The sequence below is a fragment of the Taurulus bubalis genome (assembly GCF_910589615.1).
Source record: "Taurulus bubalis genome assembly, chromosome: 16".
In the NCBI taxonomy this organism is placed as follows: domain Eukaryota; kingdom Metazoa; phylum Chordata; class Actinopteri; order Perciformes; family Cottidae; genus Taurulus; species Taurulus bubalis.
Window position 1 is genome coordinate 8,697,447 of NC_136604.1, and position 23,610 is coordinate 8,721,056.

The 23,610-nt window shown below is 44.5% G+C and overlaps 4 protein-coding genes across 4 annotated transcripts; 2 read left to right on the forward strand and 2 right to left on the reverse strand.

The window, feature by feature from the left end:
* Positions 1-2,260: 2,260 nt before the first annotated feature.
* Positions 2,261-4,536, forward strand: hax1 (HCLS1 associated protein X-1). The gene is made up of 7 exons (XM_079231828.1): positions 2,261-2,343; positions 2,687-2,943; positions 3,034-3,239; positions 3,333-3,396; positions 3,476-3,609; positions 3,857-3,977; positions 4,070-4,536. Exons 1-7 carry the CDS (start codon positions 2,279-2,281, stop codon positions 4,141-4,143), a joined length of 921 nt encoding a protein of 306 aa, XP_079087954.1. The 5' UTR covers positions 2,261-2,278; the 3' UTR covers positions 4,144-4,536.
* Positions 4,537-6,862: 2,326 nt separating this feature from the next.
* aqp10b (aquaporin 10b) lies at positions 6,863-9,793 on the forward strand (the record flags this gene model as incomplete). Its single annotated transcript, XM_079231486.1, has 6 exons — positions 6,863-6,964; positions 7,686-7,812; positions 8,031-8,168; positions 8,668-8,786; positions 8,944-9,161; positions 9,598-9,793. The coding sequence occupies exons 1-6, from the start codon at positions 6,878-6,880 to the stop codon at positions 9,791-9,793; spliced, it is 885 nt and encodes a 294-aa protein (XP_079087612.1). The 5' UTR covers positions 6,863-6,877.
* Positions 9,794-10,049: 256 nt separating this feature from the next.
* znf687b (zinc finger protein 687b) lies at positions 10,050-18,194 on the reverse strand (the record flags this gene model as incomplete). Its single annotated transcript, XM_079231817.1, has 9 exons — positions 10,050-11,962; positions 12,240-12,327; positions 12,807-12,907; positions 13,172-13,528; positions 13,891-14,053; positions 14,163-14,339; positions 14,615-14,799; positions 14,887-15,182; positions 15,854-18,194. The coding sequence occupies 9 exons, from the start codon at positions 18,192-18,194 to the stop codon at positions 11,342-11,344; spliced, it is 4,329 nt and encodes a 1,442-aa protein (XP_079087943.1). The 3' UTR covers positions 10,050-11,341.
* Positions 18,195-19,234: 1,040 nt separating this feature from the next.
* On the reverse strand, positions 19,235-23,435 carry LOC306748621 (26S proteasome non-ATPase regulatory subunit 4-like). The gene is made up of 10 exons (XM_079231827.1): positions 23,365-23,435; positions 22,615-22,755; positions 22,375-22,489; positions 21,848-21,934; positions 21,614-21,682; positions 21,238-21,453; positions 20,608-20,716; positions 20,357-20,488; positions 20,192-20,244; positions 19,235-19,848 (listed from the first exon to the last, which is right to left on the reverse strand). The coding sequence occupies exons 1-10, from the start codon at positions 23,388-23,390 to the stop codon at positions 19,681-19,683; spliced, it is 1,116 nt and encodes a 371-aa protein (XP_079087953.1). The 5' UTR covers positions 23,391-23,435; the 3' UTR covers positions 19,235-19,680.
* Between the last annotated feature and the right edge of the window lie 175 nt (positions 23,436-23,610).

Here is a 23,610-nt window from a genome sequence, read left to right on the forward strand (position 1 = left end):
ATTTTAAGTTTGAAGAAACAATTCTCTAAATTGGTAGAGTTGTGAAGTTTATTTTTTACCAAATATAGATATATTATATATAAAGACATATAAGCGAGCTCACTGGCTTGGACTGTGAGGAAAGTGTGTTTGTCATGTGACTGCGTGCATGTTTGTACACACGGGGGCTGTGGTTGTGTACTGTGCTTTGTTTTTTGCCTAGCACAGAATTTTTCATTATCCAACACTTGTACAGTAACTGTTCCTATGAATTATAAATATGTTGCATAAAGGTCCCACCTATTCTGCAAGAGATGTTGAATGATTTCCAAGGCCAATACACACCCAATCTGCCTTCCAGTGTGTTTTTGTTTTTATTTTTTTGAGGCCCCCCACCTCCTCCCTGCTCCACCACCTGTCTCCCATAAGGAAACCTGCAGCATTGAATACCGATGGACAAAATTGTACTATGGGTTTTTTGTCAGTGATTTCTTTTTTCTTTTTGTACTGTGCGTTTTAAAAACAATTTAAATGGATAAACTTGTCTTGTACATATATAAAAAAAAAACACAAGTACTGTAGTCCCTGTTTGTTCGATGGCTTTCTCCTTTACCTTCTCAAGAATCCTTGTTAGCTTTTTGTTTCATGTATTTTTTTTTATTTTGTAAAAATATATAAATATTAAGTAAATAAACAAGAAAAAGACTTTCATAATTTTGGATGTGAATGTCTTCTCAGAAACCCATTTGTTTCTCATGTGGCTTGACCTTAATTCATCTGACAGTTTGAAACGTTAAAGTCACTGATCCTTGCAATCGGGGGGACAATGAATTGCCAAACACTGTAAGAAGAAGTTCCAGTGTTTGGCACACCTGAAACCCTCTGACTCAGAGGCTCGATGGTTGGTGTCTGCTAGAGGCCTGAGTTATCCAACAAACTCCAGGGGATCAGCGCTGCACATCTGCTTTGTGTCTTTGTTTACACAATTTGGAAGACTTTTTGCATCTAAATACCTGTTTCAGAGAGATCAATCTATTCAACAGCTAGCTGAATATCACTAACTGAATATCTGGGATGCCACCACATTCAATGTATTCTTGCCGCCATTACATTTCTTTAAAAAAGAAGAGAGAAACTGCCAAATGTATAGCTTCACATTTTAATTGGTCATGTCAACATACAGCCCAGCTAATGGTCCCTACAGGATAGCCCATACATGTCCTGTTTCCCCCGAGGTGTTGTAGCTTGTCAAGTGAAACTCAGTGGTGGAAGCGTCTGTCCAGTAGGTATATTGTACTTAAGTATTTCTGTTTTGTACCATTTTATACTTATACTCCAGAATGGGGACATTTTACTTTGATTACTTTTTAAATATCGTACATTTAAACAACAGTTCCTTCACCGGCTTTGATTTGTATTGTTGTGCCGATTCGTGTGTTTCTCCTCTACTGAAGAGCTTTAGGGCACGTGACGAACAGCCCATCGGCAGACCGCCATCGTCGCGGATCGGCTCGTTTTTGTCGAAATATTTCTTCCAGACAAACACCTGTTTATAAAGTGGAAATGCTTAATTAAGTCATTCAGTCATTTATTTCACAACCACCTCATAAAATAGCCTTGGCACTTAAAAAAAACCGGGTTAAACGCCTGTAACCGGCGTCATAATACTCGTTGGAATTTGTCTCTGACGGTAATGGACACAGTTGGTAGGAAACGGTATTAAGCTCCTTTACATATTTCTACTCAATGAGTTAGTTACAAGATACAATGTAACCAAATCCCATCAAACGCTTTTTTAGATGTATTTTGGCAGCAGAATCGCCATAATGTAGCGTGTATTTTATTACTGCATCAATGCATGAACATGTGACGTTAGCAGCGTTTTAACATAGGTTAGTTAAGATGGGTAGTAATCAATAACAACGGATCATATCTTATATTTTTTCAATGTAATGTTTTGTATGTAAAAGTAAATAAAGCAAGTCGGATAAATGGCGTTCAGTAAAACGCACAATTCAATTAAAATGTGACTTGTTTATACTCGACGTCTTACATTTAAAACATTAACACGTAAAACACGCGGATCAGCGTTTACGCGTCAAAGAGCGCGCAGTTATTTTTCCTCCCGCGCATTTCTTCAGATGTTTACGGTAACGTGACTTTACGACAGATTGCGTAATTTGGAAGTATCTGGAACACTTTACGACACTGTTGACAGTAGAAGCTTTCTCCAGCGGGAGTCTGGTGTGTTTCTTTTTTTTAAGTTATGAATTAAGTTTTCTACAGAAGCTATCGTTAAATGAGCGTTTTCGATTTATTTCGCGGGTTCTTTGGAGTACCTGGAGGTCACTATCGTGGCCAAAGGTGAGTTTGTGGAGTAAAAGTTGAGCAACGTCACACAGCTGCGAAGCTAACGTGAACTCTGTAGCTAACGATGATTACTGCGCTGCGCGCTGTTGGGTTCGCCAGGAAGTGAAACGGCTTAAATGAGAAGATTAGTGGTCGTCCGCCAGAAAGACCACAGGGGTCCCGGTTTATTTAGGCTAAGCTTGACCTCAGGATTAATACCGTTGAGTACTTGAAGGTCTATTAACGTTAACTGTTGGTCTCTCCACCTGACGAACAAACCCAACGCGAGATAACCGTGATGGTCAATTCACATTGTTCCCCTGATTAATCATCTATTTTGCGAACCGTAATGTTTCAGGGACCCCTTCTTTGATGCTATGACTCATGATGATGATGATGACGACGAGTATGAAGATGATGATGGATTCTTCTCTGATGGGATCCGGGGTGACCGGCAGGACCCCTTTGACGGTGCCTGGAGGTTTGGCTTCAGCATGGGCCCCGATGGGATGCGGATGCAGGAGCCCCCAGTGTTTGGCCACGTCCTCCGAGAGATGGAGGAGATATTCTCCCAGCTGGGCCGCTGGGACGGACAGCCGGAGTCTGGACACTTTGGTAGGAGACCTGAGCCATGAGGTCCTCCACCATCTCCAGTCTACTGCAACACTGTTGTAGATTCAGCCTGTGTCTCTCTTTTTGTTCTAGATGTTCCCAGTATCATGCCGCCACCTCGGGGCGGAGGGGGATCTGGTGTGAACTCCCTGAGAGACTTTATGCTCAAGTCCCCTTCCAACAACCCACAAGGACCCCGAGCAGGACCGCCTAGAGAGCCCAGAAGTGATGACCACCCATCTTATGAGTCGCCAGACTTTCCCAGCTCGCCATTTCATGGCTTGACCCCTTTTTCAAAGGTCCATGAGATATTTTCTTGTGTTTCATAAAGGCTTTGTTTCTGTGGCAATATAAAGTGTTTCTGTCTCAACCTTCTCGTGGTCTCTTAATAGTTTAATGATATCTGGAAAAGAGGGCCACACAAATCTTCAGAGGATGACCGCAAAGAAGACAGAGGTGGGGGACATTATTCCTCTTTCAGGAAAACAAATGAAGTACATTACCTTGCTCCAACTGAATTCCCGTCCCCATCCAGATCTAGACTCTGCAGTGTCCTCTGGGGGCTTGGATCAGATTCTGACTCCACCTGCTGGTCAGTTACCGAACCAGCCCAGAGCCCGCTCCTTCTTCCAATCAGTGGTCGTCACCAAGGTGGTGAAACCTGATGGGGTGAGAAACTCTTTATCTGGATTTTAGTAATCATATGTTAATATGCCTTCGCAACATATTTGTAGGTGTTTCGTGGACAGTTCAAGAAGCCCACTTAAGCCCAGAGGGTGGCAATAATGTGGGGGGGATGCATAATTCATGCTGGGGACACCATTAAAACTATTATTATAACTCTCTATACCTTCAGTTGTAGTCTTCTTCTTTTTTTGTTACCAATTTTGTTTGTTACTGTTTTGATGTCTGTTAGTCTGTAGAGGAGAGGCGAACAGTTCGAGACAGCCAAGGCAAAGAAGAGACCACGGTGACCCGCTCAGGAGGTTCTGGTAGCCAAGAGGGACCGGACCATCCAACTGGACCCGTCACATCAGGTCAGTCTGTTTTCAATTAATTAACTATTCGGAGTATTTTGCCTAATGTAGTAGCTATATCTAGCTCTAATGCATTCTTGTTTATATTTCAGGTGGTCCAAATCTCTTTTCGGACTTGCGGGATGACGACTCCTTATTCTCCAAGTTCTTTGGAGGGTTTAGATAACATGTAACTAACGTGGAGTAGAGTCTCTCGACTGGTTGAACATTGCTTTGTGCCCAGAAAACATTTCAGTCAAGGAGGGATTCCCCTAAAGCTGTGAGTTTGCATATGTATAGTCTCTATATATATATATATATATATATATATATAAATCATGGACAGAACATTTGACCGCCAGTTGCCAAATTGAACGTGTTGGATGGATGAGGATCTCTGGCCTGTTTAAGGTCACAATGGGGTTTCCACCTCACGTAGACTAGAAGCTGCCAATCCCAAGACTGGTGATGGTAGTAAACAAATTCACATTTACATATTTTGTTTTGGAATTGTCCTGTCGGATAAGCGTGTATGGATGTGAGTGTGTGATATGTCAAATAAAGAATCTTAATATATTTACACAGTTGTTTTCCTGTATTTTTAGGATTAGTCCGTTTATTCAACCCACTTTAAGAAAGCACTAACTTGGATATGAGCTCTACTCATATTTGGGCAAACTTGAGTTGATTGACTCTCGATCATGCAGATCATGATCACCTGAGTGATGAATGTGTTTGTGTCTATATATTTATAGTTCTGCTTTGTGATGGTGATTTATTAACGCCTGATAAAATTCTGTTGGATCGAAACGTCGCACAGTCAAAACTGCTGGGAGCTTTTAATGCAGTGCGCGGATCTTTTGTTTTAGATTTTTAAATCTACCCCTTTTATTTTTTAACCAGATTTTTCACTACGATGATGTTGAACTGGAGGGAATTTCCAACAGCACAACACTGACAGTAAATGCAGCTCGTTCTGTTCTTGTCATGTTTGGGTGCCGCCTTGTTTCTCATCGCCCCATCTTATCTATCTTATTCCACCTTAACCCTTCTTCTTCTCTTTCTCATTCCTTCTCAAAAATGTCCGTTGCATAAAAGGCCCTTTTTATTTCTGAACATGTCAGTGTAGCCTTACACAGGTCTGTGGTTTCTATGCTTCAGATACAGAAAGAATGTTGCTTTATTTTCAATTAAAATGGAGGGGAAAAGAAGCTCTTTCATGTGTGAAATATCAAAAGCTTCTATGTTGTGGTGAATCTTCCTTGGTGAAGGGAGTCCAGATCGTGGGAGTTTTCCTTTGAAATAGGGCACTACACTCAACTTCAGAGGGAACTGTCCTTGTGAACCATTTTCATCAACATTCAGGAGCCATACAGTGTGGAGCTCGCTGTGGGATCCTCCCTGTGTGGACCCTTAAGCACTTAAAGTCATCCGTTCACATTAATAAAGTATTAATAAATAAACTCCTCTTCTTTCTCTATCAAAACCTTACAGATCTTCATCATGTTATCAATGATTTGGGTCTTTGTCCTCTATCGGTTTGATCTGTGTACTGTATCGAGGTTTTACTATGGTAACTGTTAGTCGAGCAGGTAAAGGTGCCTATTTCTCACTCATCTAATCATTTGAACACTTTGCTTTTTAGTGTTGCATGCAGAGACGTATGAGAGATGTATGTTTTATCTATATGTTACATTGCAGCCACTAATATTTCTCCATGAGCACTTCTGTTGAACAAAACAATTACATTCTCAAGCAAACATTCATCAATTAAAAAAATGCTGTGAGTGATCTCAGAATGAGTGCATTTGATCCACGCAGGGTGTCGTATAGTCCGGCCCTTTGAAGTAATTTGTTTAGTTTCCCCTTCATTCTCTTTTTCTCCCTTATAGAAGGGAGGTTATCTTCACAGGAAACCAAGGGACTAACTTATCTTACTGATGCTCAACCACAAACTAGTGATACAATCTTGTGAGGCGTGACCATTTTCTGCTTCACTTAGTTTGTTAAAGCATTAGATGATAAACAGTCGTTATATTATAATTAGTGTGATAATCTCTCGACCTCCATGTTATTGCATTTGCAGTGATTTACTCCACCGTTCAAAATAGATGCATTTGATATGTGTCATGAGAAAAATACATTTTCAATAAACAATATTATCTCCGTCATGACCAGATTATTCTTATCGGGGATTACAGTGATGACTTTACGAGCACATGGTGCAAGCTAAGGACTTTTCCATCTCTTGTTATCTTTATTATTCTGTGGTAATTTATACAGATGCAATATGGCACAAAAACAAGTTACACCTCAAATGTGGAAGAAAGGCATTTAGATGATAGATAGATGTATACTTTATTCATCCCCAAGGGGAAATTAGTTTGTCACAGTAGCAAGCAAGGTTACGTAGAACAAATATCAGGAATGAAAATACTCAATATATACAACAAAATGTATTCATTTATTGGAAGCATGTGTCTTGTTTTAGATGAAGAATGCTGAGCCGGGCTGTGACATGAACAGCCAGAGAAGAAGAAATGTCACAACCAATCAAACGAGAAGAACAATCAGAGCCAATTCCTGTCAGGTGAGATCACTGGCAACCTGCCAAAGGGAGCCAGAGTCTGGCCTCTGTTTCTCTGAGTCCAGTTCTGTGCAGGGAAGCGCTCTCAATCATGTCTGCAGTGATTTGATGTCTGAAGATGTCCTACATAGTGAGCTACTCTCCTCCCCTGCGTGCATGCACACCACCGCCGCGTCGTAAAGTGTGTGACGTAGCCTGCAGGTCCAGTGTGGAAGGGCAAACTCTGCTCAGTCAGGTAGACAGTGCAGCGCTGTGCGGGTCACATCCACCTTTCGACGGCGTCCCGGCTCTGGAAGCTCACCTGTGTCGAGGCGGTGCCGAGGAAACCTCTGGGATGGAGAGGCTGCTGAGGAAATGTCAGATCAGAAACCAGCTGGTCAGGGAGTGCATGGCTGAATTCCTCGGAGTCTATGTCCTGATTGTGAGTTTTATTCTGTGGACCTGGACTTCTGTTAGTCGCATGAGACACTTTGGTGCAGGAAAGAGGTCAATCACGTGTGTATCATGCGTGTATATTTAGCATTTAATTGAATTGGCTGGAATGTAGATGAATTTCTTCTTCACCAGTTCATCCAAATTCTCACCTGATCAGCAAAACTCAACATCAAAGTGTTTAATATGTTTCCTAAAACAATGACATACTTACTCGCTCGCTTTGAAGCAGATAGTGAATCCAGACAATGGATAACTGAGGACTTTGGCCTGAAAGGGAGACAGACAGAAGGAATGGATGTGAGAGAGCCAGAGAGTGGGTGAGGATGGTGAGGTGAAGGGAGGATAGAGAGCGAGGGAGGTGGTTTGGAATGAAGCGAGGGTGTTTGTTCGTCTCTGCTGGTTGTTTTGTCGTCTCAGCTGCCGGGGCAATGAGCGTTTTACAACACAAATCATAAAGCAGGTTCCTTAGCAATGAAGTTCATAAAAAAGGAGATTACACCAAAGGAAGCGATGTTTGTTCACTTATCTGGAAGAGAGACCTTTCTGAACTTGAGAATGAACAAATTCTCGACATCTGAGTTTTCATCAAATCTGTCGTACTTTAGTTTTTAAATGCAGTCATGCAGATTGTTTTTAGTTTTGTTTGTGTGTGTATGTCTGTGTTTGCACACTCCTCTATTATGGCTCTTCCTCTCATCTGATTGCAGCTCTTTGGATGCGGCTCCGTTGCCCAGGTGACCACAACTGAAGATAAGAAAGGGCAGTACCTGTCAATCAATCTGGGTTTTGCTCTGGGAGTAACATTTGGGGTCTTTGTGTCTCGTGGAGTCTCGGGTAAGGGACCGTGTGAAGAGTCCCCTCTTGCTACAGAAATGCCAGTAAATAATAAAATCACTGTTATTCATTCTGCAGGCCAAAACATCTTGATGGTTGATTTTAAATGTGCATGTTAAGGGTATTTTAAATTATTGTTGGCAATTTCAGGAGGCACAGATCAGTTTGCTTATGAAATGTTTGATTCTTCTTCCTTCTGGATTATTTTGGACCATAAGGTGCCCATCTGAACCCCGCTGTGTCTCTGAGCTTGTGCGCGTTGGGCAGACATCCCTGGATGAAGCTGCCGTTCTACGTCGTCTTCCAGGTGCTCGGAGCCTTTCTGGCTGCAGCCACCGTCAGCCTGCAGTACTACGGTGACTTTCAACCGTCATTATTGTGATCAGAATCACATTATATATGACAAGAAAACATTACAATACAAGTCAAATACATGTTCCATAGGTACAGGGGCAAAGTTCATATCAGAGGGGAAAAAACGTTGGTGCTTTTTTTTTTTGGTCAAACAATCTCATAAAAAGACCAAAACCAACATGTGCATTGTTCCATCTCTAGTGTCATCATTAAAACAATTTCCCAAAACAGCTGGGGGGGGGGGGGGGGGACATGCAGCTCAGTGCAATGTTGTGGATCACTGTGTTTATCAACAACAGAGGACTGTTATTGGTCGGTTTTGGTCTTTTCAAAACCGACTAATAACAGAATTCAGAATTGTTGACAATAAAGAATATCACCAGACTTATCACTTAAGTTTAATATGAATTAAAGTGTGCTCATGGTGCATATGTTTCTGTGTGGGGTTTGCATACATGATGATGATGATGATGATGATGATGATGATGATGATGTCTGCAGATGCCATCCTGGCATACAGCGGAGGCGAGCTGACAGTGACGGGTCCCACTGCCACAGCAGGCATATTCGCCACCTACCCAGCGGACTACCTCAGTGTGTGGGGAGGAGTCGTGGACCAGGTGAGACGGCGTCACTCCCCATCCGATCATCACTGTGAACTAAGACGTTTAGATCTTTCAAACGCGTCCAGCCAAATCACCCAAACTTCAGTCCGGATTTGAACATTCAAGCTTTTGTACTGAAACCTCCTACCCCCACGCCCCATGTGTCCTGCAGGTGATTGGCACTGCTGCCCTGCTGCTGTGTGTCCTGGCTCTCGGAGACAAGCGGAACAGCTCCGTGCCCGATGCTCTCCAGCCCGTCCTGGTGGGAGCAGTGGTGCTGGTTATTGGCATCTCGATGGGCTCCAACAGCGGCTACGCCATCAACCCCGCCAGGGATTTTGGACCTCGACTTTTCACGTACATCACTGGCTGGGGAGTGGATGTTTTCAAGTTAGTAGACTCGGGACATTCACATGCACTTTAGTTTATTAATTTAACCTTTTAGAGACCCACATGGACTCATTTTAGTTTTCTTAGAGCAGGTCTACATGCAACATGTCAAACCCAATATATGCAATTTCAAGACTCCTGGGAAATATTCAAATAATCCAAATTTATAGAATAGGTGTAAATAGCACATTTATACTGAATGTAAAAAAAACTGTCTGTAAAGGGGATTCTCACGCATAAAACCCTTTTTTATATTAAAATATCTTTTTAAGTGACTTCATGCATTCCAGCTTTCCCCTCTTCCAAATTTGTAGCGATTTAGCCCTGCTCCCATCCATTTAGCATTCCGTAGGTCGCCTGCTTTAAAACAGAGCCTTAGGGATCTTAATGTCTGGTGGGATCACTGGGAAGTCTGACTGTATGTAACCCGTTACAGGGCTGGAGGTGGTTGGTGGTGGGTGCCCATAGTGGCGCCCTGTATCGGGGCGCTGCTGGGAACTCTGATCTACGAGCTGATGATTGAAGTCCACCATCCTCTCGGTCCATCTGAGTTACAGACCTCACTTCAGGAGCCCACTGAGGGCAAGGCGGGGCTGGAGCTGGAGCCAGACTGTGAAAAAGCCAGACTGTGAAAAACACAGAAAAAGACTTTAGTAACTGAAGCTGTGTCAAAGAAGAAAACCGTCACATGTACAGTAAATGTGATTTGTGTTGTGACACCCATTGAAGCTGTCTGCGTTAATGTTTGTGACCGATTCACTGGATTGGTTCTGAGAACCTGAAGTTTAGGTGAATGCAATATGAACAGAGAGGTCGCAGCCAACCTGGCTCTGAACGCGACCCGCTGCTCTGAGGATGAACCGGCTGCACGAGTCAATCTTCTCTTTTACACATTTATTTCAAAAACAGCACAAAAGTGTATGGCATTTCAGCAAGCAGACCATGGAAAAGAAAATGACATGAAATTTCCACTATTGAGCTATATAAATATGATATTATGACATATAAAAGATACAAACAAAAGAAAATCCACTCTTAGGCCTCCATCCCGTGACCATGAAGGCTGTTTTTGAAACATACAAAAGAAATGTGAGTACAGCAAGCACTGAATCTGTAGATAAAAAAAGAACCGTCTCAAAGAGACAAACATTTGTATTCATACACATTAAGACAACACAACCCCCACGTATCTCCCTCTGCTTTGTAATTACAATGTATAGCTACCTCTGGGGGGGAATTCCTTTAAACTTTAAATTGTTTGGAGAAAAAAAGGGAACAGTACAAGTACAAATACTATACGTATTCACATTATCATAGCAAGTTACTAAAACCAGAATGCTTTGTTTTTAGTGTAATATGTATTTACATGGCAAAACGTACACATATACTACTGGCAGGAATCCTGACCTCTCTTCTTCTAGCTTAACGATTAACAACATCACACATTGTTCACTACACGGGTTACGGACCTCCAGTAACCTCGTCTCCTATTGAAATGCCTTCAGAGATTCTCATCTCATGTCTCCACGACTGGTGCGACTTGACGCAACCGACTCACACAAATACCAACATCAGTAATGTGTTTCGTATAAATAAATATTATAGCAACATAAAAATCAGTGTTAATTTTCTCCAAACGCTCCCCTTCATGCTTCAGGTGTCTTCGAGATTAGTTTTAAAAGCCTGCGGAGACATTAACACCCATCTCATGCCGGAATAATGAACTTGGACTTGAGGCGAATGAGTATGAATACCACGAACGATAGGTTAGGTACAAAAATATCGGCACTACTGTGAGGTGCACAGTGGGAGGTGTACGTGTTTAGGTGTGTCACACTGAAAAACAAACAGGTGGCTACAGTCAGTGCAGAGTGATTGAGATGGAAGGACAAGACGTATCAAACACAGTATGGCTGATATATAAATGCTTTACTCAGGGCTGCTTGAGTCTTTCTACTCAATAGTCTATCACAGGTGTGTTCAGTTAAGTGACCAGTAACATGACCAAACATGCAGTTACAATCGCACAGAGGAGGGGCCGTAGATTAGAGTACAACTGTTTATGGTGGCGGGAAAAAACTGCACAGGAAGTTTCATCTCAGGATCAACATACATATTCTACAGCCTCTCTTCCTCGTTGGAGATGATCTGTCAGTCTCAGAAAACCTCGTCCCTTCTCTCTACTGGGGCTTGTCCGTCTTGTGTGCGGTGAGGAAGGCCATGCCGTGGGTCCTGAAGTGGGTGTTGAGGTCCGAGGCCTTGTCGAAACGCCGGCCGCACACCTTGCAGATCAGATTCCCATCTCCGTCCTCGCCCTGCGCCTGAGGGGAGCCGCCGGGCGAGCCGTCGGGAGAGCCGTGGGCGCGCGGGGCGCTGCGGTCCGCGTCGCCGTGGGCGTCCCGCACGCGGTGAGCGATGAAGCGGTGCCTGCTGAGAGAGCCGGCTGACGCGAAGCAGACGCCGCACTGCAGGCACTGGAAGGAGGCGGTGTCGGCCCGATGCTGGGGGATGTGGCGCTGAAACTCCGCCCCGTCCTCGGTGGAGAAGCCGCAGGGGACGCAGCGGAAGACGTTGTCTTCCTCCTCCAGCTCGTTGGGTGCCAACGACGTGGACGCGATGGACGCCCTGGTTCTCTTTGCAGGACCTGGAGGACCGGCAGCAACCTCCTCACCGTCCTCGGGGGCGTTTTCTTCCTCGTCTCCTGCCTTGCCTCCAGGAGGTCCGCCCTCGCCGTCCTGTTCTGAGGAGCTGCCTGGTCCTTCTGTCCCCGTGGCTGCTCGCTTCCTGGTCATGGGTCGTTCCTGAGGACCCAGAAAGGTAGAGAGAGACTAAACGTTTGCTTTATCGATGCACACGGTCAGAAAGGTGCAGCAGAATTTCCCGATATTATCAGGAAAACTTGAACATTTCCATGTTTTTTACATACTACATCCTAACTGTATACGCTACTGAATATACAAATAATCATACTATACTATTTCTTTAGTTCAAATTAAAAAAATCTAACAGACTGCTTTGTAATGAGTAAATTATGCAATATGTGTGTATGGTATTGGGGCACCGCTTTAGTTGTCTCACCTGTCCATCTGTGGTTCTGTGATGGAGCCGAATATGCTTGTCCATTAGGAATCGACTACCAAAAGTGCGTTTCCCTTCTGTGCAATATCTGAAAAATAATTACACTGGTTAAATCGGATTAAAAAAAAAATACACATGATCGATATTTGAGTGTTTTAAAATTCTGATTACAATATCATGGCCAATAGTGGAAAGAAAACAAAACAAATGCATGACTTGCACACCTATCTTGACACAGATCCCTTAGATTTGTAAAATAATTGTAAAATGCCTCAGTATGCATCTTGGTCTCAGTTTAAAATTAACTTCTCAGTACTCTGGTGGACAAACTATGTGAAGGTGACATCGTTTCTGAATGAACTCTGACCTAGTTTTCAACCTGCTGTTACTTTATCGGCCAACATGCATACATTAAACTAATATAACTGCAATACGCTAATATAATAATACAGCCATCCACCAGTCTAGCTCTACTATCAACATGCCTAAAAGGTAGATCAAATAAGCTAAAAATAAAAATCTTAGTTGTGGGTCAGTTTGTGTGTGTGTGATGTTGAAGTGACTCACTGGCAATGGAAGACTCTCTTGTTGCCCTCATGAATGACACGCTCGTGACGTCTCAGGCTGGAAGACGTGCTGAACGTGCCTCCACAAATACGACAAGGAAACTTTGACAGCACACAGAGAAACACGCACAGAGAGGCAGAGAGATGAGATTTAAAAAAAGATAATGAGTCTCATAAAAAGTGTGCAGACAGGAAATGAACAGCCTCTCAGTATGGGTGCGTCTTTGCCTGCTTTACCCTCCAGGATTGGATCTACTTTACCAAGCACAAAGTTCAATTAGCTAGTTAACCTGTTCAAAATTGGTGCACTAACTAATCACTGGATTCAATACAATCAGGTTTAAGTAAATCATAGAGATGCTCCACCTTGCCGTGCTCTGTCTTCACATGACTCAAATAGTCTTCGTTGTCAGTGAAGGTGGACTGACACTGGGGGCAGGTCCACTCGGTCTGGGCCGGGGGTTGACTGCTGCCGCCCGCAGCGGTCGAGTTAGCCCCTGGAGCCTCGTAGTCCTCGTCCCCCTCGTCATCGTCGTCGTCGTCCTCCTCATCGTCATCCTCCTCTTGTTCCCGCCCCCAGTCCTCTCCGTCAGAGTTGTCCGGTTTTCCAGAGGATTTCGATTTGGGGCCAGAGGGGCCGGATGTGTTGGTCGGGGCCGAGGCGGCGTTCGAGGCGTCGGGCTGAGACTCTGTCTGTTTGGCTGACTGTCCTCTGTGAGCCGTCTGAGAGGCGAGGACGGTGAAGTGTGAGAGAAGAGAATTTCAAATGAATTAGTTTACTTAAAAAAATGCAAATAACTCAAACTGGCGCAAAAAAAGACAATCTGACTGTCAAAAGATAAATAAAATGACTGTTCTTGGTATAGAACTTGGGACAAAGGGAGGAACTTTGCCAATCCAAGAAATTGCTGTGTGTCTTTGTTGACACCACATTCACTGTAGGAAGCAAAGAATGGGCAACACAGAGGCAGAAGGGTCATTTACGATTTGCAGTGACATTATACTCTACCAATTCAACTTAATATCTTAAATGTATGACCTCTACATTTGTACTTATTCCCTTTACGCTCAACATAGAAACACACCTTAATATGCTCCATCATTGATCCTTTCTGGGCGTAGAGCTTGGTGCAGTCAGGACACTTGAACACGTGCACTTTTTGCTTGGCTAAATGAGTGTCGAAGTGCATGTACAGCAAGGGTTTTTGGGTAAAAACCGTATCGCACATCACACACTTGTAGATCATTCTGCAAAAGGACAAAAATACAGATATTTTAGGGCTCTTTTTCCAAATGTGTGAGTAATTGAGAAAGCTAAATCTCCCCTGAGTTGTTTTGGTAGGATTAAGCTACGTACTTGGCCTGTCCTCCAGTGAGAGTTGGGTGCTGAGTGCTGATGTGGCTCTGGGCGCTGGGGGAAGACTTGAAGGCCATGGGGCAGCTGGGGCACTTGTGGAACACCTCGCAGTGAGCGGTCTGAATGTGGGACTTGATGGAGTTCAACCCTCCGAACACGACCTGGCAGCTCGAGCACCTGCACGAGTTCATGGTACAGAGCATGTCGTATTATGGCTCTAGGACAGAACAACCTTTTCAAAATGAATACTCTCCACAGGACTTAAGTTAGTAAAGCATTCAAGCTTTACCCACTAACATTTATTACAGTTTGCTCCCCCCCTAAAAAGGCCAATCTGAAATAAATAACTGTTCTTTCTCAAAGAACAACAATTGTCAAGGACAAGCTTTAATATAGGATCATTTAGCATTTGTTACAGGTCTTAATGATGGTTTTTGGAAATGTCTCCACACCTGTATCCAATGCGCCTGGCAAAGTGCAGACATGCCTCCTCCAGGTGGGTCTGGAAGCTGGCCTGCCGGGCGATCCCCCCACACTCGGGACAGACATGAGGCGCTTTGTGTTTATGGACCCTCTGGTGGGCGGACACGGCACACGAGTTGGGCAGCATCATGGGAGGTGAGCATTGCGTACATGTCTGAAACAGAAGAAAAGAAACATCAAACGAGTGATCGCCGGCATTTCATAACAGCAGGTTGATACCGTGTATGAAACAAAGCCTCACGGAGTTGGAAGCAGCTCTGATCTGCTGGAAGTGGGTGACCAGCTCAGCCTTGCCCGCGAATTGTGATTGGCACTCCGGACATTTGTAGCTGTTGTACTGCAGCCCCTCGGCCTTCTTGCAAGGCAGAGGCATCAGTGCTTGGGGGCCCTGGGGTGCTCGGCGGACAGTACGAGGCTGAGCTGTTGCTGGAGCGGAGCCCTCCTTCATTGGACTGGAGCTGGCCGAGACGGCGGGGCCCCCGGATGTGGTCGAAGGAGATGAGACTGGAGGAGAGGAGGACGAAGAGGTGAGCAGGCCTGGTCAGCCAAAGGTGGAAATTGGAGGAGACAGATGGGATGCGGTCAATGGAGATGAATCACACTTAAATGAGATGTGTTTTTTATTTATTTTTATGTTATCAGACTAACTTATTAGTGGTTCTTGCATGACTCTTTCCACTAATAGAATCAAAAACTATGACATGGAGCTGAAGCGATTCAAGAGAACATTTTATTGCTAGCTGTTTTAAAACAAAAATTATCTGGTTCCAGCTCCTGATTTTTGAATATTTGCTTGTTATTTTAAGCTTGTGTCTTGTCTAGTCTATGATGGTGAAGTATAGTCTATATTCCAAACAATTGATCACGGAAATAATTGACAGGATAAGCCTTGGCATAGTGTAAAATGTTAAATGTTGACCTCCGAAAGCATCAAACACACTTAATGCGACGAACAGTCAATTACTTCCTTCGTCAAACAAAAAATTAACCAAGTATTTCTATAATCAATTGTTTGTCATTAATCTAAATAAAAATGTATGCTTTTCTCCGTTTGATATAAAGTTAAATTGAATACCTTTTGAGTTTGGGACTTTTATTCAGATAAAACAAGCCATTTTGAGGACGTCACATTGGGCTCTGAGAGATTTTTAATACAAATACAAATTAACCGACGGTTAAAATAACCGTGCGCTTCAACTCGTTCTTACCACCAATGGGTGTTATGTCCTGCTGACCAATCATCTGCTCCACAGTGACGGGCCTCATGACCAGGTGCGAGCACTGCATGACCAGCCCACGCTCCTTGTGCTCCCTGGCATGCAGCAGCAGGCTGCACTTATTGAAGAAGGCCAGCCTCTTAGCACAATGGTTGCAGGTCACCTCGATGCGGAGTGATCGTCTGTCGTAGTGTCGAGCCAGGCTGCGCTCCAGGGCGAAAGCGTCCCCGCACTCCAGGCAGCGGTACCCTGTGGCCGGGAGCGGGAGACCCCACTCAGGCGGCGGAGGCGCCGAGAGGTCAGGCTTGTAGCTCGGTAAAAGGTTCTTACTGTTCAGGATTTTGTTAAAAGCCTCCACCAGGCTCGACTGGCTGCGGGAGATAACAGCCCCTGTGCTGTTGACAATGGAGGCAGGTTTGTTTGGCTGGAGGGTGCCGCCGATGATGGTGCCGCCACCTCCGTTGGCTGTCTTGTTAGCGGATGTACGTACATTGATCCCACCCGCAGCTACTGAGAATTTGGGAGAGGAGGCCACGGCGGGGGTTGCAGGCAGGGCAGCAGATTTAGTGATGCTGACCGCAGTGGCAGAAACCTTGGCCTTGTCAGATGCAGCCATTTTGTTTTGGACCTTGGTGGCAGCAGCTAGCATCACGCTGCTGGCTGCCAGCGTAGACACAGGCAGAGCATTGAGAGCACTGACTTTCTGGGAGGTTGTTGTCATGTTACCCGAGGAAGCTTCAAGTTTTTGGCCCTTGTTTCCCAACACCTTCCGTTCCCCAGTTTGAGCTTTGGGGTCCAGACCTTTTCCTGCAGCACCACCTTTAGGAGCTACCCTTGTGACAGTTCTGGTGATTCCGCCTGTGGAGGTTTTAATGGTTTTTATTCTGACTTTGAGGGGTCGGGCTGGAGCTCCAGAAGCAGCAGGTGCAGCAACGCCCGCTTCTCCTCCATCAGTGGACTGAGATTTAAGCTTGCCATCATCTACCTCCATCTTCTCCTCACTTGTTCTCCCATTATCTCCCTTGTCCACTTTTCCATCGGCGACCTTCTCAACCCCATTACCCACTTCCATCTCCTCCTCCTCCTCTTTGGGCTCCCGCAGTTCAGTAGGAGGAGGAGTGGAGGCCACTGCGGGGCTGGAGCACCTCTTCGATGCAGCTAGAGTAGTTGATTTTGGCATCTCTGGTTCTGGACTCTCTGGTGAGTCTCTCTCTTCGATGACATGTTCTGGATGTCTGTCCTCCAGCTGGGGACTCTCTGTTGAGCCTGACTGTGGTGTTGATGAAGTCAGAGATGCCCCTGAAGGAGTTTCCCCAGGTTTAGGGTGAGATGCAGCAGAAGATGTAGGCTGCGTTGAGACAGAGTCCGACTTGAAACGGCGGCTCAGCTGAGGGCATGTCGGGGAATCGGGGCTCTCTTGGATCACCAGTGGACTCCCCAAATCAGGGTCAGAATCATCCTCATCCATCTGTTGGTGCTGAAATCCAGCAGGGCCACCTTTGGGAGCTCCATTAAAAGGCTGAGACGAGTGCAGCGGGTGTGATGATAGGGCAGAGGGTGGAGTGGGAAGCAGAGGCTTGGAAGGGGGAAAGAAAGGCGAGGCTAGTCCGATGGCCCCGCCCGCAGCCAGAGGAGACGAGCCAGCTGATAACGAGGAAGATGACGGTAACGATGCTTTGACGCCATCTGCCCGCTCTTGGCCTGTATCCTGCTGCTGCTGGTGTTGCTGCTGCAGAAGCTGCATCTTCCTGGCCCGGCCCACTGGATCTCCAGACCCCTGTGCCACAAGCGGTTTAAGTCTGTTGAAAATGTTCCCGCCCTGCTTGTGAGACTTGGCCGCACCAGCACCTGGTACTTCCGAAGACACTTTAGGGGTGTTTATTGACCACGGCGCTCCGTTAGACTGGGTCTGGCTGAGGGGGAGGGGCGTGGACACACTAGACGCCCCAAAACCGTTGTGGTTAAGAGCCTCAGACTCAGCCATTCCAGGGGCACATGCCCCTAGTCTTGGACCCACATCTACACCTGCGATCACATCGATAGGGTCCTGGTCCGTGTCTCCCTCCTCTCCATCTGCAGCCTCGAGGCGGACTTTATTCTTCACAATCACACTAACAATTGAGGTGTCCGCCTGGGGGTCTGAGGGGCTTGGCGGTCTTAAGGATGACCCAACACCCCCCACGCCATCAGACTTTCCCAGAGGTGCACCTGCAGCTCCATGGGGTCCCTCTGCCTCATCTGGGGCAGACTGGATGGCCTCTTTGGCATCTATGTCAGGAATGTCAAATGCTGCCAACAGGTCATCAAAATCTGGGGTCTTCATGTCCCCCATACCGGGATTAACTCCTGTAAAAACAAATGAACAGACAAAGTAGCAGCAGGCAACAATAGTCATTAACATAAATGTCTGTGTTGTCCATCAACCCCTGCTCTGTTTTGCTAGCATCATTATATATGCTGCAAAACCTAAACATGCAACATTAAAATCCTTGACATGATTATATTTGAGTTAAATTCCTCGAATAAAATGTCTTGCATGCACTTCCGTTTGACACAAAATAACAAGCCAGAGCAGGTTAGCTTGATTTCAGGGACCTGCAACTAGCATTCGCTTTAGCCAGCTAGCTTGACAGCCACGGCGCTGCTGCAGCCAAACCCTCCTCTGAAAAACAGATCCGACACTAATTTGCTTTGAATGGGAAACGCTGCTTCTATTGTGTTTTTTTGCGCATGCTGAGCTTTATAGTAGAGGCCGTCTGAGGAGCCGTTCAACCGGCACGGCGCCTCGTAGCAGCTACCTCGGGTGCTTGGAGCCACCGATGTTCCTCCCCGGCTGAGGCTGGCTAGTTGGCCGCTGAGCTCCAGCCAAGACAGAGGGGTCATTTAGCTAACGAGCTAGCGTTCGCCATTAAAAAGCAACTGGAGCGATTCGCTGAGGTTATGGTATGGCAGCAATAACAAGCCGGTGGTCGGAGGGTCGACGATGTCACAACAGAGGATGGTTGGGATGGGGATTTTCGTTTAATATTTCATGTATTTTGATTGTTTACCTGGATATGCGATTCCCGACTATCCTAGCTCGTTTTCAGCTGAAAATGCAGCGCTTCCCGTCACGTGACCTGCGACATCCTATCGGGCTCAGATAATGCTGGAAAATGCACGGAGGATACTGCAAACGACACGTATATTTATTTCTAAACATTAACACATAACACATTTCTACATGTCATCGTCAAACTATTTTTAACATCATACAAAGCCATTTAAAGTTGGGACAGTGGTCTCCTAAGAAAATACACCCTCCTGTCTCGCAGCACTGTCAACAATATGAGCGCCTGAGGGCAACAAAAAAACACAAATGCAACATATTTACACAATGATTTTATTGCAAAAACACACATACATGACAGGAGCGTGGATAGCTGTTTAAGGTCCTGTCATGAAAAAATCTTGCTCTTCTGGTAGGTCAATTATACCATATAGACAAGATGTAGGGTAAAAGAGTGTACAAGGCAATTTGAGGAGGCCCATATTACATTTTTAGGATGATATTAATGTATGTTACAGGGCATTCAGATTTAACACTAAATAGTCATTCAATACTTAAGAGTTTTCTTTATTATTGTTATGTTGGTGCTTTTGAGTGTCTGACAGTAAACGATGGTATTAAATGTCAGAGTGCTGTCTCATGCTGTCAGTCTGACAATGCATCAGCAAATTTTGGTATATTAAAGTAATCCTGCATTAGTCTGCAATTGTTCGTTTATTTATTTTCTAGTTGGTGTCTGATGGCTGCGTCCCATCTCGTTTTCCCCTCACTACTTCTTCTCTTCATCCTTTTTGCCTTCTGGCTTGTTTCCGGTCTGGGAGGCCAAGGAGCCCATTGCGTTGCGGATGGCCTCGTTGTTCGGGTCGACGCCAGGCAGGTTCTCCAAGACGCTCTGAAGGAACTCCGGGTCTTGCATCACATCATAGTCATCTTCCTCCTATTCAATAATTGCATTAGAGGATACAATAGATTAGATTGTATGTGGTTTTAAGATCCCTAAACTGACTGCTCATCTTGTATATAACATATTCTGAGGTGGGAGAAGCCACTGGTTCCAAAGTTTTTTCTTCCCCCCAATTAAAAATGTCCTACTGTCCAACTTTGTTGTCTTGGGGTTTCTACTAGGCATAATATTTAGCTTCCATTTAGCATTAGCAGCACATACACTAATTTGTTTATACTGATGATTCATTAATACTTTGAGGAATACTTTGGAGGTGCCAAAAATAACTATTGAGAATACACAAGGGACAGGTGAGCCCCATTTAACAATTGCTCACCTTGGCTACTTCTGCAGTGTCCATGGGTGCAGCGGTGTCCATTCCTTCATACTCTGTTCACAGGACAAGTGGAAAGAACATTGTAGCTTCAACATATTAGCAATTGGAGTGACCATAAGTTATAGCAAGCACATTCATTTGTACAATGAATCAAATGGAACTCACCTCCTCCGGCAAGGGACATCTGCATGGCGTAGGCTATCTGCTCCTCCTCTGTCATGCTGCTGAAGTCGGGAAGCACTGCTGCAGCGCTCTCGGGCTGAGATACTGTCATCTTCAATAAGGCTTCCTCTGATTCTGAGAGAAAGAAAAACAAAAATCAAAACCAAGTAAGTGTCATTCTATCGAATAACAACAATTGTATAAACAGAGCCGTCTCATAAGTGAAAGCAACTTTTTGTTAGTCCAACAATTACCATCTGCGCTGGGTGGGGGCATTTCTGTGTCCGTTGTAGTGGCAGCAGCAGCTCTGCGGGCCTCTTCCTCCTGCCTCTGTCGCTGTTCCTCCATTGAAACACGCAGGGCCTAAAGGAATTCACAGAGACAGCACAGTGAGCAATAGGTCAAAGGGCATCACTTTAAACTGTGAACACCTAATTCCAACAAAGTCAACGTGCACTTGAGATTAAGGTCTTGGCATACTTGGCCCATTTCAAGGATGCCCATTGCCCATCATTGTCTTTATCAAGCCCTCTCTTTGCACTAGTGACATGTTACTGAAGAAAAGTCACACGCTGCTATTTTTACTACCATGCAGCATCACAATGGCTTGTGGATGAGTTTTTTACCTTAAATAGCTAATATGCTATGTAAACAGCAACTCACATTGGTGTTAGCATAGGTGCGTCTTGAATGGAGTATCTGATAGTTTTCTATACAATAACAGTGTAAGTGCTATGATTTTACTTTTTGGGCATTATCGTACCAACCAAAATGTTTGCTTTAAAAGAACCCTTGAATTTCTCAGGACATCTAAGCTGCCATTTCCGCTCGGTACTAGTTTAAAATGTTTGCTGGCACTAAACTCACATCTATATATTGCTTACCAGGGCAAGTTCTGGATCTGCACTGGGATCCACACCAAACTCAAAGTCACTGGCACCAAGACCCATCATAGCGCCTCCTTCCCCAGCCAAGATGGGAGAGGAGAGCAGCGCATCAGCCAGACTGGGTCCTGGAGGGACTGTGACCAGGTGGGAGCCAGTCCCCTCCTTCCCATTTAAAGTATTTATAAAAGCAGTTAGCTTCTCTGTGTTCAGCTCCTGAATAAACAGTTGTGGAGATAGATAGGAAGCCCAGTTAAAAACTCAATTTATAAATGGGAATAAATGTCAGATATGAACATATAGAATATACAACATTATGCTTTGCTTTACTCGGCATTATAACAGTGCACTGGTAGACAAACCAAGAAGTCCTCACCTCTTCTCCAAAGTTGATAATATCCACATTCACCTTCTCTTTTTTCAAGCGCTTTGCCAATTTGACAAGCTGCAGAATCAGCAGGTGGAAGAGTAGCAGATTAGGATGAAGAAAGAAAGACAGACGTACATTGGCAGTTATATAGACAGTGGGAGAATGTGTTAAACCTATGATGTAACCTTTTCGCTAAGTGGGATTGGCACAAAATGTGATACAAGAAGACTTCAAACTCACCTCTTTTTCATTATCCTCCACAGGACTCCCAACAAAGGCAATTATCCTCATCTTGTGGTTTTTCCCTTGTCTGTGTTTTAGGGCCAGCTACAGAGAAAACACATGAGACAAAAAAATGGCTACTCAAAGACTGCTGCTGCAGACACCAAAACCCTGTTATTTATAACTTCAGTAGTCACCAGGTTATTTTACAGTTAGGGTTGGCAATGTTCAAAAACATGTTTTTATTACATATTTTAACATTTCATAACATGAGCATAATTAATAAATCAAATATCCGGACAAAAAGTAAAGAAAAAAAGGTGGGAACAGCCTACCTGCCCATCTACCTGTGCACTAATTGCAAGTAGTTGGGGTCTTCCTTAAGCTGCTACTTTCATTGGGGAAGAGTTGGCAACACTGACGCAACAATTTCGGTTGGATAATTTTTTTTATCTAGCATACTCTTGCTGGTTTCTCAAGATTACCAACCCTGAATTTAATTTTTAAACAAATGCTTAAAATAAGGGAAATCTTAAGTTACACACATGAGCCACTCTGATGCCGGTGCAGAAGCAGATGTTTCCTTTGGGCTGGATGGCGTGGAGTTTGGACAGGATGCGGCCAGAATCTGGTGTCAATGTGTTCAAGACCTCACAGTTGCTGTATGAAAACAAAACAAACAGTCACGGCTATCCATCATCCGCTACCATGTACATCACACTATGACGTGTTGAAGTGATACAGGATGAACGCTGCTAGACCTTGTGACAGTGAGAATAACTTACTTTGCCATAGTGATGAGGCCTACGTTGTTTTCTGGGTTGCTTCGTGTTTTAGAGTGGCAAACAATGTTGACAGCATCTTGTTGGGCTTGTAGCCTCGTCGGTAGAAAGTCTCCATTTCGCATGTATTCACTGTTGTCCACGCTGTGGGAGAAACATCAGTTTAACTTGACAACGTTACGTCACGTAACCTAAGTGAGGCTGCTCACCAGTATAGGCCTGTAGCTACTTCACGTCAGTAATGCATTTAGGTTAAATTCCTCTTCACTATCAGTTGCATGGGAACACCTTGCCTTCTTCATCGTGGAAGTAAATGTAATTTTTAAATAGTAAAAATGCTTCCATTAGAATAATATAACAGCATTAGCACGGCTGGCTGACGGTAGCAACTGGTGAGTTCCCATAACGCTAAGCTAAGTCGCGGGTCGAAACAACCATATCGTCGGGGATGCCAGTTGATTATGGCGATATAAAGCAGTGTTCTTAATCGTAAGGTAATAATGTATGACTGAAACGATAGCTAGCTAGCAAAACAATACCTTAATAAGACAGTAAAGCTAAGCTAACTTTAGCTACAATGACTCAGCCGGTCGACAGGCTAACATCAACGGTCCGTGTTCTGTCCCGTGAACCGGGAGACGTGCTCTAGATTCAGGTAAAATATCTACTACACCGAGAGATACGTTATTGTGTCTTCGTATGAACTGATAACAGATCAACAACTACACAAAAGAGCATGTGTAGACTTCTTACCAGACCATAGTACTTTCGAGCCCCATTTTGGAACCTTCTTGTTGCTGTCTGTCGTAATCCTACACCCTCGCAGCTGATTGGACGAAGCCCGAGCAAACTGAAATATGATTGGCCAGGTTCTTTGGCCAGTATTTATTTTACTCTTTTACTTTCTATTTATAACTTGTAATGTCTTATGGTGATCACTTTGACGTGTCATTGTTTGTGAAAGATGATAACAAATTAACTTTCCTCGCCTGTGCAGAT

Excerpts from the sequence above, each read along its gene's own strand:
- hax1 (XM_079231828.1), top strand. The coding sequence starts at position 2,279 with ATGAGCGTTTTCGATTTATTTCGCGGGTTCTTTGGAGTACCTGGAGGT. Across the intron at positions 2,344-2,686 it reads GGTCACTATCGTGGCCAAAG|GGACCCCTTCTTTGATGCTA; the intron begins GTGAGTTTGTGG and ends GTAATGTTTCAG. Across the intron at positions 3,610-3,856 it reads AGGTGGTGAAACCTGATGGG|TCTGTAGAGGAGAGGCGAAC; the intron begins GTGAGAAACTCT and ends GATGTCTGTTAG.
- LOC306748621 (XM_079231827.1), bottom strand. The coding sequence starts at position 23,390 with ATGGGGCTCGAAAGTACTATGGTCTG. Across the intron at positions 22,490-22,614 it reads GGCCTCATCACTATGGCAAA|CAACTGTGAGGTCTTGAACA; the intron begins GTAAGTTATTCT and ends GTTTTCATACAG. Across the intron at positions 21,454-21,613 it reads TTATCAACTTTGGAGAAGAG|GAGCTGAACACAGAGAAGCT; the intron begins GTGAGGACTTCT and ends CTGTTTATTCAG.